Source organism: Aspergillus pseudonomiae (assembly GCF_009193645.1).
Source record: "Aspergillus pseudonomiae strain CBS 119388 unplaced genomic scaffold BDV37scaffold_124, whole genome shotgun sequence".
Classification (NCBI taxonomy): Eukaryota; Fungi; Ascomycota; class Eurotiomycetes; order Eurotiales; family Aspergillaceae; genus Aspergillus; species Aspergillus pseudonomiae.
Window position 1 is genome coordinate 81,422 of NW_022476116.1, and position 14,511 is coordinate 95,932.

General features: G+C 49.5%; 6 protein-coding genes across 6 annotated transcripts; 4 read left to right on the forward strand and 2 right to left on the reverse strand.

Annotated features, from left to right (window-relative positions):
- Positions 1-162: 162 nt before the first annotated feature.
- On the reverse strand, positions 163-1,678 carry BDV37DRAFT_263670 (histone H3 family protein). Its single transcript, XM_032083592.1, has 2 exons — positions 1,108-1,678; positions 163-1,039 (listed from the first exon to the last, which is right to left on the reverse strand). Exons 1-2 carry the CDS (start codon positions 1,307-1,309, stop codon positions 693-695), a joined length of 549 nt encoding a protein of 182 aa, XP_031935633.1. The 5' UTR covers positions 1,310-1,678; the 3' UTR covers positions 163-692.
- Positions 1,679-1,733: 55 nt separating this feature from the next.
- On the forward strand, positions 1,734-3,126 carry derA (putative ER-associated proteolytic system protein Der1). Its single transcript, XM_032090479.1, has 2 exons — positions 1,734-2,217; positions 2,288-3,126. The coding sequence occupies exons 1-2, from the start codon at positions 2,029-2,031 to the stop codon at positions 2,834-2,836; spliced, it is 738 nt and encodes a 245-aa protein (XP_031935634.1). The 5' UTR covers positions 1,734-2,028; the 3' UTR covers positions 2,837-3,126.
- Positions 3,127-7,510: 4,384 nt separating this feature from the next.
- Positions 7,511-9,222, forward strand: BDV37DRAFT_33677 (nucleotide-diphospho-sugar transferase). Its single transcript, XM_032090481.1, has 3 exons — positions 7,511-8,161; positions 8,224-8,379; positions 8,444-9,222. Exons 1-3 carry the CDS (start codon positions 7,883-7,885, stop codon positions 9,083-9,085), a joined length of 1,077 nt encoding a protein of 358 aa, XP_031935635.1. The 5' UTR covers positions 7,511-7,882; the 3' UTR covers positions 9,086-9,222.
- Positions 9,223-9,727: 505 nt separating this feature from the next.
- On the forward strand, positions 9,728-11,189 carry BDV37DRAFT_33679 (uncharacterized protein). Its single transcript, XM_032090482.1, has 2 exons — positions 9,728-10,726; positions 10,790-11,189. The coding sequence occupies exons 1-2, from the start codon at positions 10,372-10,374 to the stop codon at positions 11,086-11,088; spliced, it is 654 nt and encodes a 217-aa protein (XP_031935636.1). The 5' UTR covers positions 9,728-10,371; the 3' UTR covers positions 11,089-11,189.
- On the reverse strand, positions 11,063-12,292 carry his3 (imidazoleglycerol-phosphate dehydratase HIS3). Its single transcript, XM_032090483.1, has 2 exons — positions 11,830-12,292; positions 11,063-11,770 (listed from the first exon to the last, which is right to left on the reverse strand). Exons 1-2 carry the CDS (start codon positions 12,146-12,148, stop codon positions 11,355-11,357), a joined length of 735 nt encoding a protein of 244 aa, XP_031935637.1. The 5' UTR covers positions 12,149-12,292; the 3' UTR covers positions 11,063-11,354.
- Positions 12,293-12,435: 143 nt separating this feature from the next.
- BDV37DRAFT_33697 (uncharacterized protein) lies at positions 12,436-13,283 on the forward strand. The gene is made up of 2 exons (XM_032090484.1): positions 12,436-12,669; positions 12,820-13,283. Exons 1-2 carry the CDS (start codon positions 12,577-12,579, stop codon positions 13,201-13,203), a joined length of 477 nt encoding a protein of 158 aa, XP_031935638.1. The 5' UTR covers positions 12,436-12,576; the 3' UTR covers positions 13,204-13,283.
- The last annotated feature ends 1,228 nt before the right edge of the window (positions 13,284-14,511 follow it).

The window sequence follows — 14,511 nt, forward strand, 5'->3', positions numbered from 1 at the left end:
CTTTCTCATAGCGCCAGTGCTTTTTAGGAAACTACACTTAGGACACCCTAGCATAGTCTCTGCTGTCCCTCTGCATTGACCTGATAAGTAGTTAGAATTTGACTAGCGCTGAGTGATTCTATCCTGTATACCCTAGTACCAGGCGTGCCTCGGGAGCATCTCATCTTGATGCCCTGGCCTGTTCTGCTGCTTAGTACCCGGCTGAGCGCTACGTATGCTACCTAGTATACACATGTTCTGCTAAGGTTCGTATCAATAGAATTAAGATTCCTTCATTCAGGTATGCGATGATGAATTTTCGGGAAGTATACAGCTTCTCCTAAACCCCTTCTCCCAAGACGAGAAGAAATCCTCTTCGCAGACACCCATGTTCTATTATACACGGATCACACCACACTGACAGACCCTACGGCCTTGATATGGACAATAAATCACAATGGTAGTCCTAACACAAACAATTCAGAAGACCTGCTCTGGACATAACTCCATAACCGACCATACGCCTGCAACCTATACACCAACCGGCAAAGATTCGGGAGGAAATTGCCGTCAGATATAATAGAGGATGCCAAGATTGTAGAAAACCAGACAACAACGGAAATATAATGATCGAGAAGATTCAAAAACTCTCCAGGTGCTCTCTCCACCGTATGCTTGTTTCTCTTAACTGCGTCTCAAGGACAAACGCGCGTTCAGCCCAATCCACCCCATGCGCCACGGATTCTCCGAGCAAGTTGGATGTCCTTCTGCATAATGGTTACTCGCTTCGCGTGTATAGCACACAGGTTGGTGTCCTCGAATAGATGCACAAGGAAGGCCTCCGCGGCCTCTTGCAGCGCCATGATAGCTTGCGATTGCCAGCGCAATTCAGATCCCACATCTGCGGGGAGTAGATCCAATGCGACTTCGCGCACAAGTCTTGCGAATGGGAGTTTGCGGAGAAGGAGGTCATAAGAGCGTTGATATTTGCGGATTTCCTTGAGGGCAACAGTACCCGGCCTGTAACGGCGGTGACGGCCTTTCGGGGTAGGATCGCCAGCTAGCAGTATATCAGCTCGTAGGTTTAGAGATGACAGCTGAATGAAGAGGGTTGATGGGTGCACATACGTTGGACATCTGATTTTCTCGATGCATCGGCCGGTCGCTTACCCCCTCTGGCGCCTCCAGTGGACTTGCGCCCTCGGGTCGAAGGCGAGGCTGTTGCGGCTGCACGGGATGGTCCTGCAGCTGGGCTTTCGTTTCCGGCACCGTCCGCCTTTTCTCGCGGCGCGGCGGTTACCTTGCGGCCCCTTCCTGTCTTCGGTGGCATGGTGATGACAAGACTTCAGCGACTAAAAATAGATTATTTGATAGATGTAAAAGTGAGTCAGTTGGGATGTGAGGGGGCAATTGTACAGGTGCGGATTTCCATGCGACCCAAGTAAGTCGTTGGAGTTCACACACACTCTCTCTCTCCCTTTTAGGTTGTTTGTTTTTGCGCCGATGTATGCAAAAACTCAGAACAAGAACTTTTGATTTCTTTTGGGTTACGGCACAACCCCTCTAGTCACCCAATTGTGGTAGACGACAGCCGTTGGAAAAGGCCCAGTCTTGCGAGGAGGGGTTCACTGCTCAAAAAAGGTCCACCGGTAGGGAATTGGGTGGTTCGAAGCACTCGATAGCCGACTTGGGCTCTGATATGCGCCGCTTTGCCCAGCCTTCCGATTAACGCGTTGAAGCGTGTCTTTTCCCCGCACAAGCGCGCGGCTGCCGCACCGGTGGTCACGTGATGATAGTGACAGATGCCACCGCCCTTAAAGTGGAAAAGGCCACCTGGAGCTCTTCGTCTCCGCCTTTCATAGTGCCGGGATATATGGTGTCTTGTTCCGCAGCCGACCGTTGATTATCTGGATAGCTATCGCTCTCCACACCGTCCTGCGTTTACCCTTCTCGCATCCCTGTCTACCGTTCAACGCCGCTCGCAGTTGCCTTCCAGCGATCGTCCTGCAATAGTCTGGCGGCCTGCGACTCTAAACAACTTCCAGCGTGATGGCCGCCATCTGGGGTAATGGGGGCCAAGCAGGGCAGTTTCCCCTCGAACAGTGGTTCTATGAAATGCCTCCGGTGACACGCTGGTGGACAGTAGCCACTGTAGCTACATCTGTACTAGTGCAATGTCATATCCTGACCCCCTTCCAGCTATTTTACAGCTTTCGCGCGGTCTATGTCAAGTCCCAGGTATGTATATCACTGGCGAGCTTGGTGGGTCGCATAAAGAGGCGAGCGCAAGACGCTGATGGTATCGCAGTACTGGCGACTTATTACAACATTTCTCTACTTCGGACCGCTTAGTCTAGACCTACTGTTCCATGTCTTCTTCCTGCAGCGGTACTCGCGCCTTCTCGAAGAATCATCCGGCCGATCCCCAGCTCGTTTCTCCTGGTTGCTGTTCTACGCCATGGCCTCTCTCCTCCTTCTTTCCCCGTTCCTCTCTCTGCCATTCTTGGGCACTGCCCTCTCTTCCAGTCTGGTGTATATTTGGGGTCGCCGGAACCCTGACACCCGTCTCAGCTTCCTCGGTATCCTGGTTTTCACGGCCCCGTATCTTCCCTGGGTATTGATGGCATTCAGCTTGGTGGTCCACGGCATCGTGCCCAAAGACGAGATTTGTGGAGTGGTCGTTGGTCATATCTGGTATTTCTTCAATGATGTCTATCCGTCTCTTCATGGCGGCCACCGTCCCCTGGACCCTCCAGGATGGTGGATCCGGCTATTCGAGTCTAGGGCCAGCGCGGGAACCGATACGGCCAACCTGAACCGCGATTTCGCCGCCGCCGCGGCACCTGAGGTCCGATGAGATGTGTAACACCCGCGGACCAAGCCTTGGATCACGAGATCTACATAACGTCCGGCAATGATGCGAGCGCAGTGATCGTCTTTGGATCCTTTTTGGGTTATACATTGAACTAGTACCGTTTGCAATCCCGTCGCATGCATTGGTACATAAGGTGATGCGATTGAAGTGGTGAAAACCGGGGGAGTTTTGTAACACTTCCACTTCATTTCTTATTCCTTCTTTCGTCGACTGCGCGGCTTGGGGATTAATGTGCAGCTGACTGGTTTCCTGGAGGCGGGCCATAGGACCTACAGCGAGACCATCTCGCCAACCATCTAGGACGTTGATATCGCTTGTGGGGAGGTAATTGAAGCGGGAGGGGATGCTCAAGGCTTCTGTCACCAATCGTATGTAATCTGTAATCCATAGAATAGAGCAGTCATCAGTGCGCAGTGACTTGGTAGTCGATACTGAGAACGTGAACCCGTTGGTAGTACGGTACCGAGCGCATTTCTCATAAGTTTGGAGGGATGTGTCAGTCAACTTGAGGATGTTTGTAACATCCCCAACATCAGGTACTACACCAAGCAGTAGAGTGCCATGGACATAACTCGGAGTTGGCCGGTGTGCCTTTTCCTTACGACTTCCTCCCCGCATCAGGTCCTCCGCACTGCTTCTGCCCGGAGTGACGTCAATTCCTGCCTCTTTCCGTATCCATTGCTGGGAAGTCCGAAAGAACTGATAAGCGAGGAAGCCACCGTCCCAACCTTCGTCTCACCCCGCCTTTTTGCTTCCCAAGTGGCTTTTCTTGGCTGATGTATAAGGAAACTTATTGATTGGCGACTATTGCTTTCCTGTTCTCCAGGATGCTACCAGACTGCTGAGTGGCTGCCAACTTTTGGCTAAACTGCGCTTTTTTTTTTTTTAACCCCTCTAGGGTTGAGGCGGTGGGGGTCGTTCTAGAGGGTTTCATGTAATGTTCTATGTCTGTAACTACGAAGAGAGTTGGGATAGGTGCCACGAGTGAACAATAATAGCGGAGCGTGAAAAGCGCTCTTGCTATAAGTTGATTAACTGTATCTGGCAAGGGAGACTGACACCCAAGAAAATCTGGAGGCGATCTTTGTGGTGTGAAATTGACGATTGTCGAGTGGAAAGTCTCAATGTAAGCATGCGCCCATGGTTAGGGCTATTCTCAGTCTTGTGTTGGCGGTAGTACCTGCTTTCAACGACTTGGCGTTATCAATCGTATGGGGTTACGTTACACGTGCCAGGATTGTTGGTTGGGGGACTAAACGGCGCACATGGATTCTGTTGCCCATCAACCAGACGCTATCGGACTTGGGCAACGCACAGATTCATGTTCCCAAGTCTTGGATTGGGACCAACTCGTCCCTCAGATGAATCGAAACACCCCAGAAGATCAAAACCCATGGAAACTGAATGGAATGGCTCTCTGTCCACGCGTCTGACAGTCGCCAAAAAGGTCCACTAGGACAACGAGAACTCGGTGTGATTTGAAGACCGCGGGGGCGCAAATATCTGGCACCGCCTTCTACATGCGCAAAATGGATCAAGTGGGTCAAGGCAAGCCCGCCATTGATTCCCTTTGGCGACTATTGAGGACCGGTGGTTGGCTGGGCGGAGAGACTGAAAGTGGAAAAATAAATAAATTAGACTGAAGAAAAGTAGGCCTACAGTAAGTTTGTATCTTTTATAGAAGAGAGTCAGCCAAGTGGAGCAACAAGCATTGTCAGCCTGAGATAGGGAGAGAAACGTCTGAACATACTGCTTACTGCCCGGTACTTCCCTACCAGGCAGTATCCGTCAGACTATAACCCCCTGTCTTATGGACTGAGGCACACGGTCAAACATTGGTCAAACATATTTGACGCATCTTCGGGGCTTCGATAAGCAGGCAGTGGCTGTAAGAGGTTTGGCGGACTTCAAGTGGGAACTGTGGAGCAATCGGCATCGGCGTTCGCTGCCACCGATCAATCTGATATCGTTCTGCTGAACCATTCCAGAAAAGAACGGTGAACCGATAAAACACCAGACCCAAGGTAGGCACGAAGATTTCGCCGTACTCGTACCAGTGTATCATTCGGGGTTCCCCCAACAGCACAGTGTGGTGTCTACAGACTCTACACTTGCTCTACTGTATCCCTGCCTAAGCGCTCATCATGCATGTCCTTTACGTGGCGGCCAACATTCTCAGCGAATCAGCGAGATTCTCCAACCACCCTGGTCGAAAGTGATGAGCCACGGTCGATTCGACCAACGAGACCAGATCGAAAAGATGGGATGGCTTTGGTCATTCCCACCTTGACGCAATCTTCTTGAGCTAGGATGTGTTGTTGCCTAGATATTGCGTATGCCGTTGTTATTGATGGCCCTATGGAGGAAGCAAATGCGCATTGCAGGTAAAGCGGCTATTATAGGAGTAGCAGTATGTATCCTATATTCCTCTGTACATGCAAACATTAGTTACATACACTACTTGTACTAATAGCCGGTAGTGTCACGTTAATCTGCAAATATGACGAGCCTGAAGGCTGAGGCAACTGGCGCGAGAAAACCAAGTGGAGCGTCTTAGGTAAGGTTGGTTGACATGTGAATATCCAATAGCATCCATTCCAAAACCATGGCTTCCTCCGTTCAGTCCTGCGCGTATATTTTCCTAATTTTAGTAAACCCTAATCATGGCTGCAGATGCAGTGTCATACAGCTTTGTGACTATTGATCGGGGCGCTGCAGGACAACTTGTCCTGGGTATGACAATGCCAAGTGTTCTATGGGGAACGTCGTTGAAGAGTCCTATCTGACGGTGTTGAGGGGCATTGTTCTTCAAACTTTGGGTAGTCTGTTTCTATGGAACTCCTATTGGAATATGGGTACGAACGGTCAACTCCGCTAGTAACGGTTACCTTGTCGACTCACCTCGCAATCAGCTACCAGAAGGGGGGGGGGTTGAACTACGGCGTACTACTCCGTCCATGAAGTCTTGTTGCAGCTACCCATCCAAAAATTAATTTGGCGCTATTTTACTTTGGCATTGGCCAAGAGGAACTCAAAGGGTAAACTAATCCCAACGGATCATATTAAGGGAAGACTGATCAACCTGACGCGGGAAAATTAAGTCTTCTCAACTGTTTTACGGAGTGAGTTCTCCGCGATCCGGTCGTCCTTTGCATTTCCTCGGATCAGAGAACAGGCAACAACAATAGAAAAGGAATACATACCTCATCATTACGGAAGTATCTGTGCATAGCCATTCTATCGATCAATACAGAGAGAGAGGGTGAGAGGACGTTGGCTGGATGGATCTCTTACCCACGTCCCAAAAATAATCGACCATAAGAACTTCATGGGCGAATTTTGGGACAAATGGTGAACTGCGTAAGCTTCCATTTCGGGTATAGAAAACGAAGTGGTGCTCAAACCAAGACCATCGCCTTTCTTGGTTAATGGGGCCATGTTTCTTATTCATTCTTGATTTGTCCTTTTGATTATTCTACTGGGACCCCACACACAGACCGCCAATCACGCTTATCTTTTCCTGGACTAAGCGGAACCGCCACACTGACCCTTCCGGCGTTGCCAATGAATGATTGGCGTCTCTTCAGAACACGACAGTTCAAAGGTTAATTAACCTGACTCTGGTCAGCAGTGGCTCTGGTTGAAACAGGTACCAAGAACACTCTGCCAGTTGGCTTTTTTAAATAGATGTGGCTCAGTCGCATTCTCGCCAAGGCTCGCCAGGAGATAACGACATACCGAAAGATGATATGGAATATGGTACCTCCACTACTCTTGTCTGAATGACCCAAAGAATCAGTGTGGACAAGAAGTGTAAGGGGTATACTGTCCAAAAAAAAAAAAAAAAGAAAAAAAAAAAAAAAAAAAAAAAAAAAAAAAAAAAAAAGAAAAAAAAGAAAAAATAAGAAAAGAAAAAGAAAATATAATAAAGTAAAGTAAAATAAAAACTCGGCTAATAGACCGATTTGCCTAGTTCCGCCTCTAGTAGTTTTAGACTTGGGACGGGGCCTGAGGCCACCCTCTTAAAGTGGCGGAGGCTTAGCCTTGGCTCCAACCTAAACTTTCCCCAAACAAGTCGTGGATGGAGTCTCCACTTGTCCTTTTTTTCCTGCTTCTCCACTCTCCAGAGCCCCTTATCCTAAACTTGTCCCCTGGCCTATGATGGGCGCTTTGGTGGCCCCTGGAGTAACCATGGGCCGTTGTTGATGCTTTGCCGCCTTCAACTGTTTCTCCGTGTCTCCTGCTCCTAGCAGATACTGCCCACAAGCACACTTTCCCCCCCATCACCTGCTACTGCCGCTCATTATTACTAGTTGATGCCTCTGCTTCGTTGCTGGGCGTCGTTCGTTCCTTTTCTCGTCTGACTATTCTTTTTTCTTTTACTTCAATCAGAAAAAAGACTAACCTTCTTCATTCCTTATTTTTATTTTTTTTTTATTATTCAATACATCACTTTTAATTACCATTCGCCTCTCTCTGTGCATCGCCCCCAGACCTCACCCCCACCTCCCTTTCTTACAACTCTTTGGAGGACTTTGTTCGTTCCTTAAATTACCATTGCTCCTTGACTGAGTGGCTCGTGGCTGGAACTTTTTCTGTTACGCCTTTTTCTTTCACCCTAGGGAGCCTACCTAAATAGAACCGGGAGAGACAGAAAAAAAAAAAGAGGATAAGGCTTCCTCAACAACTTTCGATTGCGCTTTCTCAACCTTAACCACTGCCATTGTCGTTCAAGAGCACAATCCTCTTGTGGAAGGTTCATGGTTGCGACGTAATTGCTGTTAGGGTTCTTTTTTCCGCGCGCTGTACCATCTTGTTTGCAGGGTTCGGGCAACAACAAGCTTTGTCTTTGTCTCAATCCCTTTTACCAGCTCTCGACCTCCTTCCTAGCCGTTCGGCACGAAGTTACGACTGTGGATTGCATCAATTGGTTACTTGTCATAGGAGCCCTGGATCGTTTGGCCATTGTCGTCTACTTGTACCGTTTTAGTTGAGAAGCCGTGATATCGAACGGCTCGCACTTGCACCATGCGGAAAGGCGTCTTGATCTTCCTCGTTGTCAACCTCCTAATTCTATCCTTCCTGGTTCGCAGTGTCTTCACCCTTCTATCATTGCTAGTGGAAGATGCTTCTGCCGATGCAATTCATCGCGCGGAGCTTCCCTCGCCAAATTCCAGTTTGATTGAGCAACGGCCGCAAATCATCCCTAAGATCATCCATCAAACCTACAAGAACGAGACAATTCCTGCAGTGTGGAAGGAGGCGCAACAAAGCTGCATTGACTTGCATCCTGACTACGAGTATATTGTATGTACAATCTCCCTTTCGATACCGAGCAATGGCGCATGCTAACACGCTCCTCTCCTTAGCTTTGGACGAACGAGAAGGCGCGCGAATTCATCGCACATGAATACCCGTGGTTCCTTGCTACCTTTGATGGTTACAAGTACCCTATCCAGCGAGCAGACTCCATCCGATACTTTGTCCTGGCCCATTATGGCGGCACATACATTGACCTTGATGACGTATGTTCACGACAGAGTTCTTAAAGGACATCAAAAAATGGTCGTGCTAACTGAAGCATGTTAGGGCTGCAACCGTCGCTTAGACCCCCTTCTTTCTTACCCTGCTTGGGTACGTCGCACTGCTCCGACCGGCATCTCCAATGATGCGATGGGATCTGTTCCGCAGCACCCGTTCTTCCTTCGAGTGATCGAACTGCTACAGTCGTACGACCGTAGCTGGTTGCTTCCATACATCACAGTGATGTACTCCACCGGACCTCTGTTCCTATCGGTAATTTGGAAGGAATATATGCAGGAGGCTATGGGCGAATCGTCGCGGGTTCGGATCCTGATGCAGGATGAGTACAACAGGTTTTCGTGGAGCTTTTTCACCCACCACGTCGGCAATAGCTGGCACGGTAAAGACGCACGGCTAATCTTCTGGATGGGACAGCATTGGATGTTCCTCACCGTGTGCGGCTTTATCCTTGTCGGGTCCGTTGGCTTCTGCCTCTGGTGGGTTTATGGTCGACTGATTCTGCTGGGCTCGAAGTACCGTTATCGGTACACTAAGGTTCCAGCATTCATCTCTGTTTCTGGCCTATCTCCTACCCGCAGACCCCGGCGTCCGACCCCTACATTGCTGCGCCGTGTCTCTTTCAAAGAGGACGAAGAAACAGGACCTATCACCGAAACCTCATACGAGCTCTATAGTCGTCGTGATTGAGCATGTCCGTTTTATATCTGCGTTATATTCGCCTTGTTCACATTGAAGTACCTTGAAACGACCTATACTATACACTCAAAGTACCTGTCCAGCGTTACTATGTGGGGTACCACCCCCACTCTACTGTTTTACTCATTCTCTGCGTTTTGTCCGGAGTGCATGCATGGAGTTTTGGTATGGGGTTTGGCCGGGGCGCTTTGAGCCACTGGTTCCTTTTACATTATTTTTTTTCTCTTTTTTCCCTTTTCGGTGGCTTGTACATGAATTGGCCAGATGAGTGAGACTTGCACCCGAGAGGCAATCTACGACGCCGCCTACCTGTGTATTATCTGTCTTGATGTTTCGATTTACAATCTGGAAACCAGGTTTCTTCTCCCTTCTTTTCTACCTTGTCTGTTTACCATATATTCTTTTTATCTCTTTCTTACCCTTCTACCCTTTCGTCTTCTCCTACACATAGACTTTTTTTTCTTTTTTGTTCTCCGCGTTCAATTGGGGTAGACGGATATATTCTAGCTATCAAGTTCCTGACGACTGGAGCTAGCTGGGTCTTACTGAGATAAAATAATACTTGATGGGGGCGTGCGAAATGGAAGAATAAGAGAAGATACTTTATTTTGCATGGCTTCGTTAGCCCACAATGATATACAATGAAGAACAGTTCCTTAGTCATGATGCTTGGGAGGATAATAGCCGGAGTGCATGAGATGGGCCTCCACCTCCTTTTCCACCGCCCCTAAGACTAAGGACTGCCCGTAGTAAGCATATAATACGACGAACGACTCCGGGAGGTTCCCGAGCGAGCCCCATTGTTTCTGGCGCTCTCTTTGGTCAATGGGCCTGAGCCAAGACAAAGAAGCTTTCAGACGTGTGTTTCAGCGTGGACGTTGATCTGCCAATCGCCGGCGACTTTGGACCTTTCGGTATGCCTCTGCATTCACGGCCCATGCGATCATCGGCATTTTCCACTTTGGTATCAACATTCCTGCCATCTCACTGGAGGGCGTAAGAATCCTTCGGTATGCTGCCCCTCCACCGTCAGGTATGTCCAAGTATAAAAGACTCCTAGATTCCCGTCGAGCATCATTCTCTCCCATTATCATCATCATCATCATCCTCATCATCTATATAACTACCTCTTTCGTTTCCTGAGGTTGGAGAACAATTTCCTTTTTGTGCGTGACATCAGTGCAGGCTCACGGTATCTAACATCCAATCATTCAATATCTTGAACATCATCTGTCTCTCTTGTATCCAGAGCATCACGCCCCTGCAAAGCCGTCATCATGAAGCCAGTTTCTTTTGCCAATGCACTGTATCTCCTCTTGCCCGTGCTGGCCAGTGCAATGCCAGCCCCGATCACAGGACGAGATATCCATTCGAGGGGCACGAGCATCACAGCCCAGCAAATCATAGCCATCGCACCAGGTGCCGCGCAATCCTGCGCAAGTCGCGCTGATAAGAATGCTCCTACCGAGTGCGCTGATGCTGAACAAGCGGCCACCAATATCGCCAAGTCGTTTGAGAAGTACCAGGTCACCAGCCCGGCTGAGCAGGCGGCGGTGATTAGTCTGTTGGCTTTGGAGAGCGTCGAGTTCCTATATAATAGAAATAAAGTTCCTGGTGTAGCAGGACAAGGAAGTAAGTACAACCCCCAGTCAGCCCCTGTGGGGAGAAGTCACTGACATGGCATCCCACGGTTAGCCCGGAATATGCAGTCACCGGCCTTCAACTCCAAATATGCAGCGTCACTTAACGTAGCCGTATCCAGCGATGCGGCTCAGACCCTGGACAAGTTGGTTGAGAATCTGGAGTGGGATTTCGGCTCTGGAGCCTGGTTCCTCACCACGCAATGCTCGGCAGATGTGCGTAGTGCGTTGCAGGCCGGCTCAGAGGCGGGCTGGCAGCGCTATATCACCGAGTGTGTGCAGACTCAAGTGACCGATCAGCGGAAGGAATACTGGCAGAAAGCAGTGAAAGCGCTGGGTGTGCAGTCCTCTTGAGTCCAATTGATGGGTGTTTTTGAAAACTACACTGCTGGACAGTGTCCTCAGAGCCATCCCGCACTTCCAGTTTCTCATGCTTTCCTTTCGCCCTGGGTTGTTACTTTTGGTAGGAGTCATTATTCATGGTCGTCAATTGATTCTATTTTCTTCTTAACGTTTGCACCATCATAACTTCGTCTCTTGAGCATTGAAAAGATAATGGCAGCTTGTAACAGAATTTGCCCTTGGCTTTGGTCATCAGAACTCAGAGCTTCTAGTGTAATTTACAGCACACCCTTGGTACTGACAATATCTCCTGCACCGACTTCACCGGCCACCCTCCTGGTGCAAGCTGTGCGAATAGCCACGGCCAAGGCTTTGAACGCACTCTCCGCGCGATGGTGGTCATTGTCGCCGTAGGTGCAGCACACATGAAGAGTCACACCCGCCTCCTGGGCAAAGCTCTGCAGACCGTGCGTGATCATCTCCGTGCTAAGGTCGCCGATCTTTTCGCGACGGAAACCAAGATTGATCACAGCCCAGGGACGGCTGGAGATATCAATGACAGCCCACGAGAGGGCCTCGTCGAGAGGTGCATCGCCGCGACCGAAGCGGGCAATGGACTGACGGGCACCCAGGGCCTTGGTGAAGGCCGCTCCGAGAGCAAGGAAAGTGTCTTCCGTGGTGTGGTGGTCATCAACTATCGATTCATGAGTCACCAGACTACTACCATAGCCATGTAATAATTCCGATACATACTGTACAGGTCTCCCTTGGCTCGGATCGCCAAACTCATGCCGGAATGCTTCGCCAGAGCGTGCAGCATGTGGTCGAGGAAGCCAATTCCCGTGCTCACGGTGATCTGCTGTGTCGCGGTGAATTGCGTCGCATGGTGGGCATCTTTGAGAGGGACAATTCCGTGCTTCGCGGCTTCGGCCTCCTTGGGGTCTTCGGGGGCGGGGAAATGTTCGCTTGGTTCAAAGGGAGGGAGGGCGCCTCCGTCCAAGGAGAGTGAGATCTGAATCTTAGTCTCGTTGGTGATCCTGGTGAGGGACGCTGTACGCTGAGGGAGGGGCATTGTGAAGGAGTGCTGATCGAGGACGGTGTTTGGGGTGTTAGTTCGATAGTTCGAGTAAGGATCTGAACAATGTGATCTTTTTGTTTCTAATCTTGTGTCTAGACCGAAAGCAAACAATGAATAATCACGGACCTGTGATTCGGCTCTTCTTTTCCTTGCAGTTTAATTACTTTCACCGATCCCGGGGGGGTTTTTTCTTGGGGCGGAGTAAGTCCGATTGTACAGTATCCGTAATACGGGGCCGTATTCTGCGGTACCCGGAAGAACAGTTGGTCCGGGTGGGTTCTCTGCGTCATTCCGCGGAGCATTTGCTCTGCATCATCCGTATCGTCCGATCTCTCAGGAAAACGAAAACTCAACACGATTACCAACTACGACACCAACCTCTGTTGCAGGGAAAACTATTGCCCATAGGTTCTGTGTCAAGTATGCCTCCGCCGTCGAATCACCGAAAAGATGTTGAACCCCCCGAGGAAATCACCTCGGAAGCTGTTCGAGGATTCTTGACAGGAGCGTTTCGAGTACGTGCTACATCTTGATTTACAACTTGATCTCTTTCCTGCAGAGTTTATTCGCTCTCAGAGCTTGGATTTCTACTACCGTGGTGATCCTGTGTCAGGGATCTCTTGGACCCAGGCTGTAATGCAATCCACTAACAGACTATCGCCCAGTTTGGCTCCGTATCTATCTTAGCGCATATGATCATGATCCTCCCCCACCCTTTCAAGTTCTCTCCCTCCGCAACACCACCTGCACCGTCACAGCCTCAGGCGCAATCCTCTCCCCGACCAGGTCCGTCCATCCTTTCGAAAGACTACCTCCGATCCAGGCTATTCTATCGCCCTCTGGAAGGTTTCTCAGACTGGCTTTCTCCGGCTTCCCGGATCTATCGGGGCTTGACCCCCCAGTACAAGGTTTTTCTCCAGATTGCCGCTATGACTCTAGGAGGCTGTATCTGGGCTGAGAGGAGGGTGAACGACTATATCGATCTCATCCGGAAAACCAAGCGGGCGGAACGATTGGAGGCCCAGAGAGCGGCAAGATATACGGAATAATGACGATACACTTCCTTTTAGCAGACGGAATGAAAAAGGGACCTAGTCCTCTGGGAGTCAGCCTCATTGTCAAGCCTATCCTGAGGACTTCTGGGGTTCTAGCGGATATTGTATGAAGTTGGACTTCTTGTTTCTCCACAAGCTCCGATCGGTCAGAAAGCTACAGGGCACCAGTGTTGCGACTCGACTGTCGATCACCATGAAGGATCGTGATCTGGGACGTTGGTGACACAGTCACACAAATGACGCTCGGCTGCGTGCGTGGATGACATGTTACATGAAGACCCGAGAGACTGTGGCGGAGTCGAGAGAAGAGGATCTTCCGAAGTGTAGACTGCCGAATCGAACTCTTGTCCCGATAGTGAGTTTGATTAGCATCCATCCGGATCGCCAAGAGACTATGTAATTGTATGCATTATTGGGCGGAAGTATAGCTTTGACTTTTTCCGTACCCACAGTGAACCAGAGCCAACTTCGATTGACGAAATTAAAGTGGGGGTGCCAGGGAAAGCTCAAGGCAAAGGAAGTGTCAAGGCATAGATAGACAGAGAGGCCGAAATTTAAACGACTGCCGCACTAGGGAAACCACCTTCTCTCCGCTCCGTGGTATGTATGTACCGTACTCCGTACATGGGTATTCGTAGAGCCGCTGCAGCCTCACTTGGCGGACGAGTCGAGAACAATGCAGGCAACTGGGGCGAGTGGAGCCTTAGTCGCGAAGGCTTCAGCACCGGCTCGCTGTGACGCGCTGGGGATCGGCTTCTCGAAGACGTCTCAAGGCGGAGGAGGATCGCTGAAGGGCTCCATATCTGGGGCGCGGTGAAACAGGAGAACGATCCAGAATTGAAATGAATGGGAGAGAATCAAGTAAATAAAAATAGATAGGAAGGGCGAGGTGAGCTCCGGAACATCAGGGCAATGAGTTGAGGTACTAGATCCAGGATGTGGCATTTGTTTAGGGTCTGCAATGGATTTGACAATGAGCTGAAATCGAAAAGACCTCTTGCATGGATCTCTATGTAGAGAGAGAATGACAGCTGCACCGTTTCTCGGTTGCCTGCCTTTTTTTTTCCTCCCCGTTTCATTGAATATATCATATTGTTATTTCTATCATGAGCTGACTGTCTGAGGATGCGCGATGTGATTGGGCGATTCCCCTTTTGTCCCTCACATTCAACCTCAGGCTGAAAAGTACTTTTTTATTTTCTTTTTTCTTTTTATGGATCCAATTTCCATCCCTTTTCTTTTCTTTTTTCTTTTCCTTTTTTTTTTTTTTTTTTTTTTTTTTTTTTTTTTTTTTTTTTTTTT

Coding starts and splice junctions, on each gene's coding strand:
- BDV37DRAFT_263670 (XM_032083592.1), bottom strand. CDS start 1,309: ATGCCACCGAAGACAGGAAGGGGCCGCAAGGTAACCGCCGCGCCGCGA. Junction 1,040..1,107: donor GAGAAAATCAGATGTCCAAC/GTATGTGCACCC, acceptor ATATACTGCTAG/CTGGCGATCCTACCCCGAAA.
- derA (XM_032090479.1), top strand. CDS start 2,029: ATGGCCGCCATCTGGGGTAATGGGGGCCAAGCAGGGCAGTTTCCCCTC. Junction 2,218..2,287: donor CGGTCTATGTCAAGTCCCAG/GTATGTATATCA, acceptor ATGGTATCGCAG/TACTGGCGACTTATTACAAC.
- BDV37DRAFT_33677 (XM_032090481.1), top strand. CDS start 7,883: ATGCGGAAAGGCGTCTTGATCTTCCTCGTTGTCAACCTCCTAATTCTA. Junction 8,162..8,223: donor ATCCTGACTACGAGTATATT/GTATGTACAATC, acceptor TCCTCTCCTTAG/CTTTGGACGAACGAGAAGGC. Junction 8,380..8,443: donor CATACATTGACCTTGATGAC/GTATGTTCACGA, acceptor GAAGCATGTTAG/GGCTGCAACCGTCGCTTAGA.
- BDV37DRAFT_33679 (XM_032090482.1), top strand. CDS start 10,372: ATGAAGCCAGTTTCTTTTGCCAATGCACTGTATCTCCTCTTGCCCGTG. Junction 10,727..10,789: donor TGGTGTAGCAGGACAAGGAA/GTAAGTACAACC, acceptor TCCCACGGTTAG/CCCGGAATATGCAGTCACCG.
- his3 (XM_032090483.1), bottom strand. CDS start 12,148: ATGCCCCTCCCTCAGCGTACAGCGTCCCTCACCAGGATCACCAACGAG. Junction 11,771..11,829: donor AGCCAAGGGAGACCTGTACA/GTATGTATCGGA, acceptor ATGAATCGATAG/TTGATGACCACCACACCACG.
- BDV37DRAFT_33697 (XM_032090484.1), top strand. CDS start 12,577: ATGCCTCCGCCGTCGAATCACCGAAAAGATGTTGAACCCCCCGAGGAA. Junction 12,670..12,819: donor TCTTGACAGGAGCGTTTCGA/GTACGTGCTACA, acceptor ACTATCGCCCAG/TTTGGCTCCGTATCTATCTT.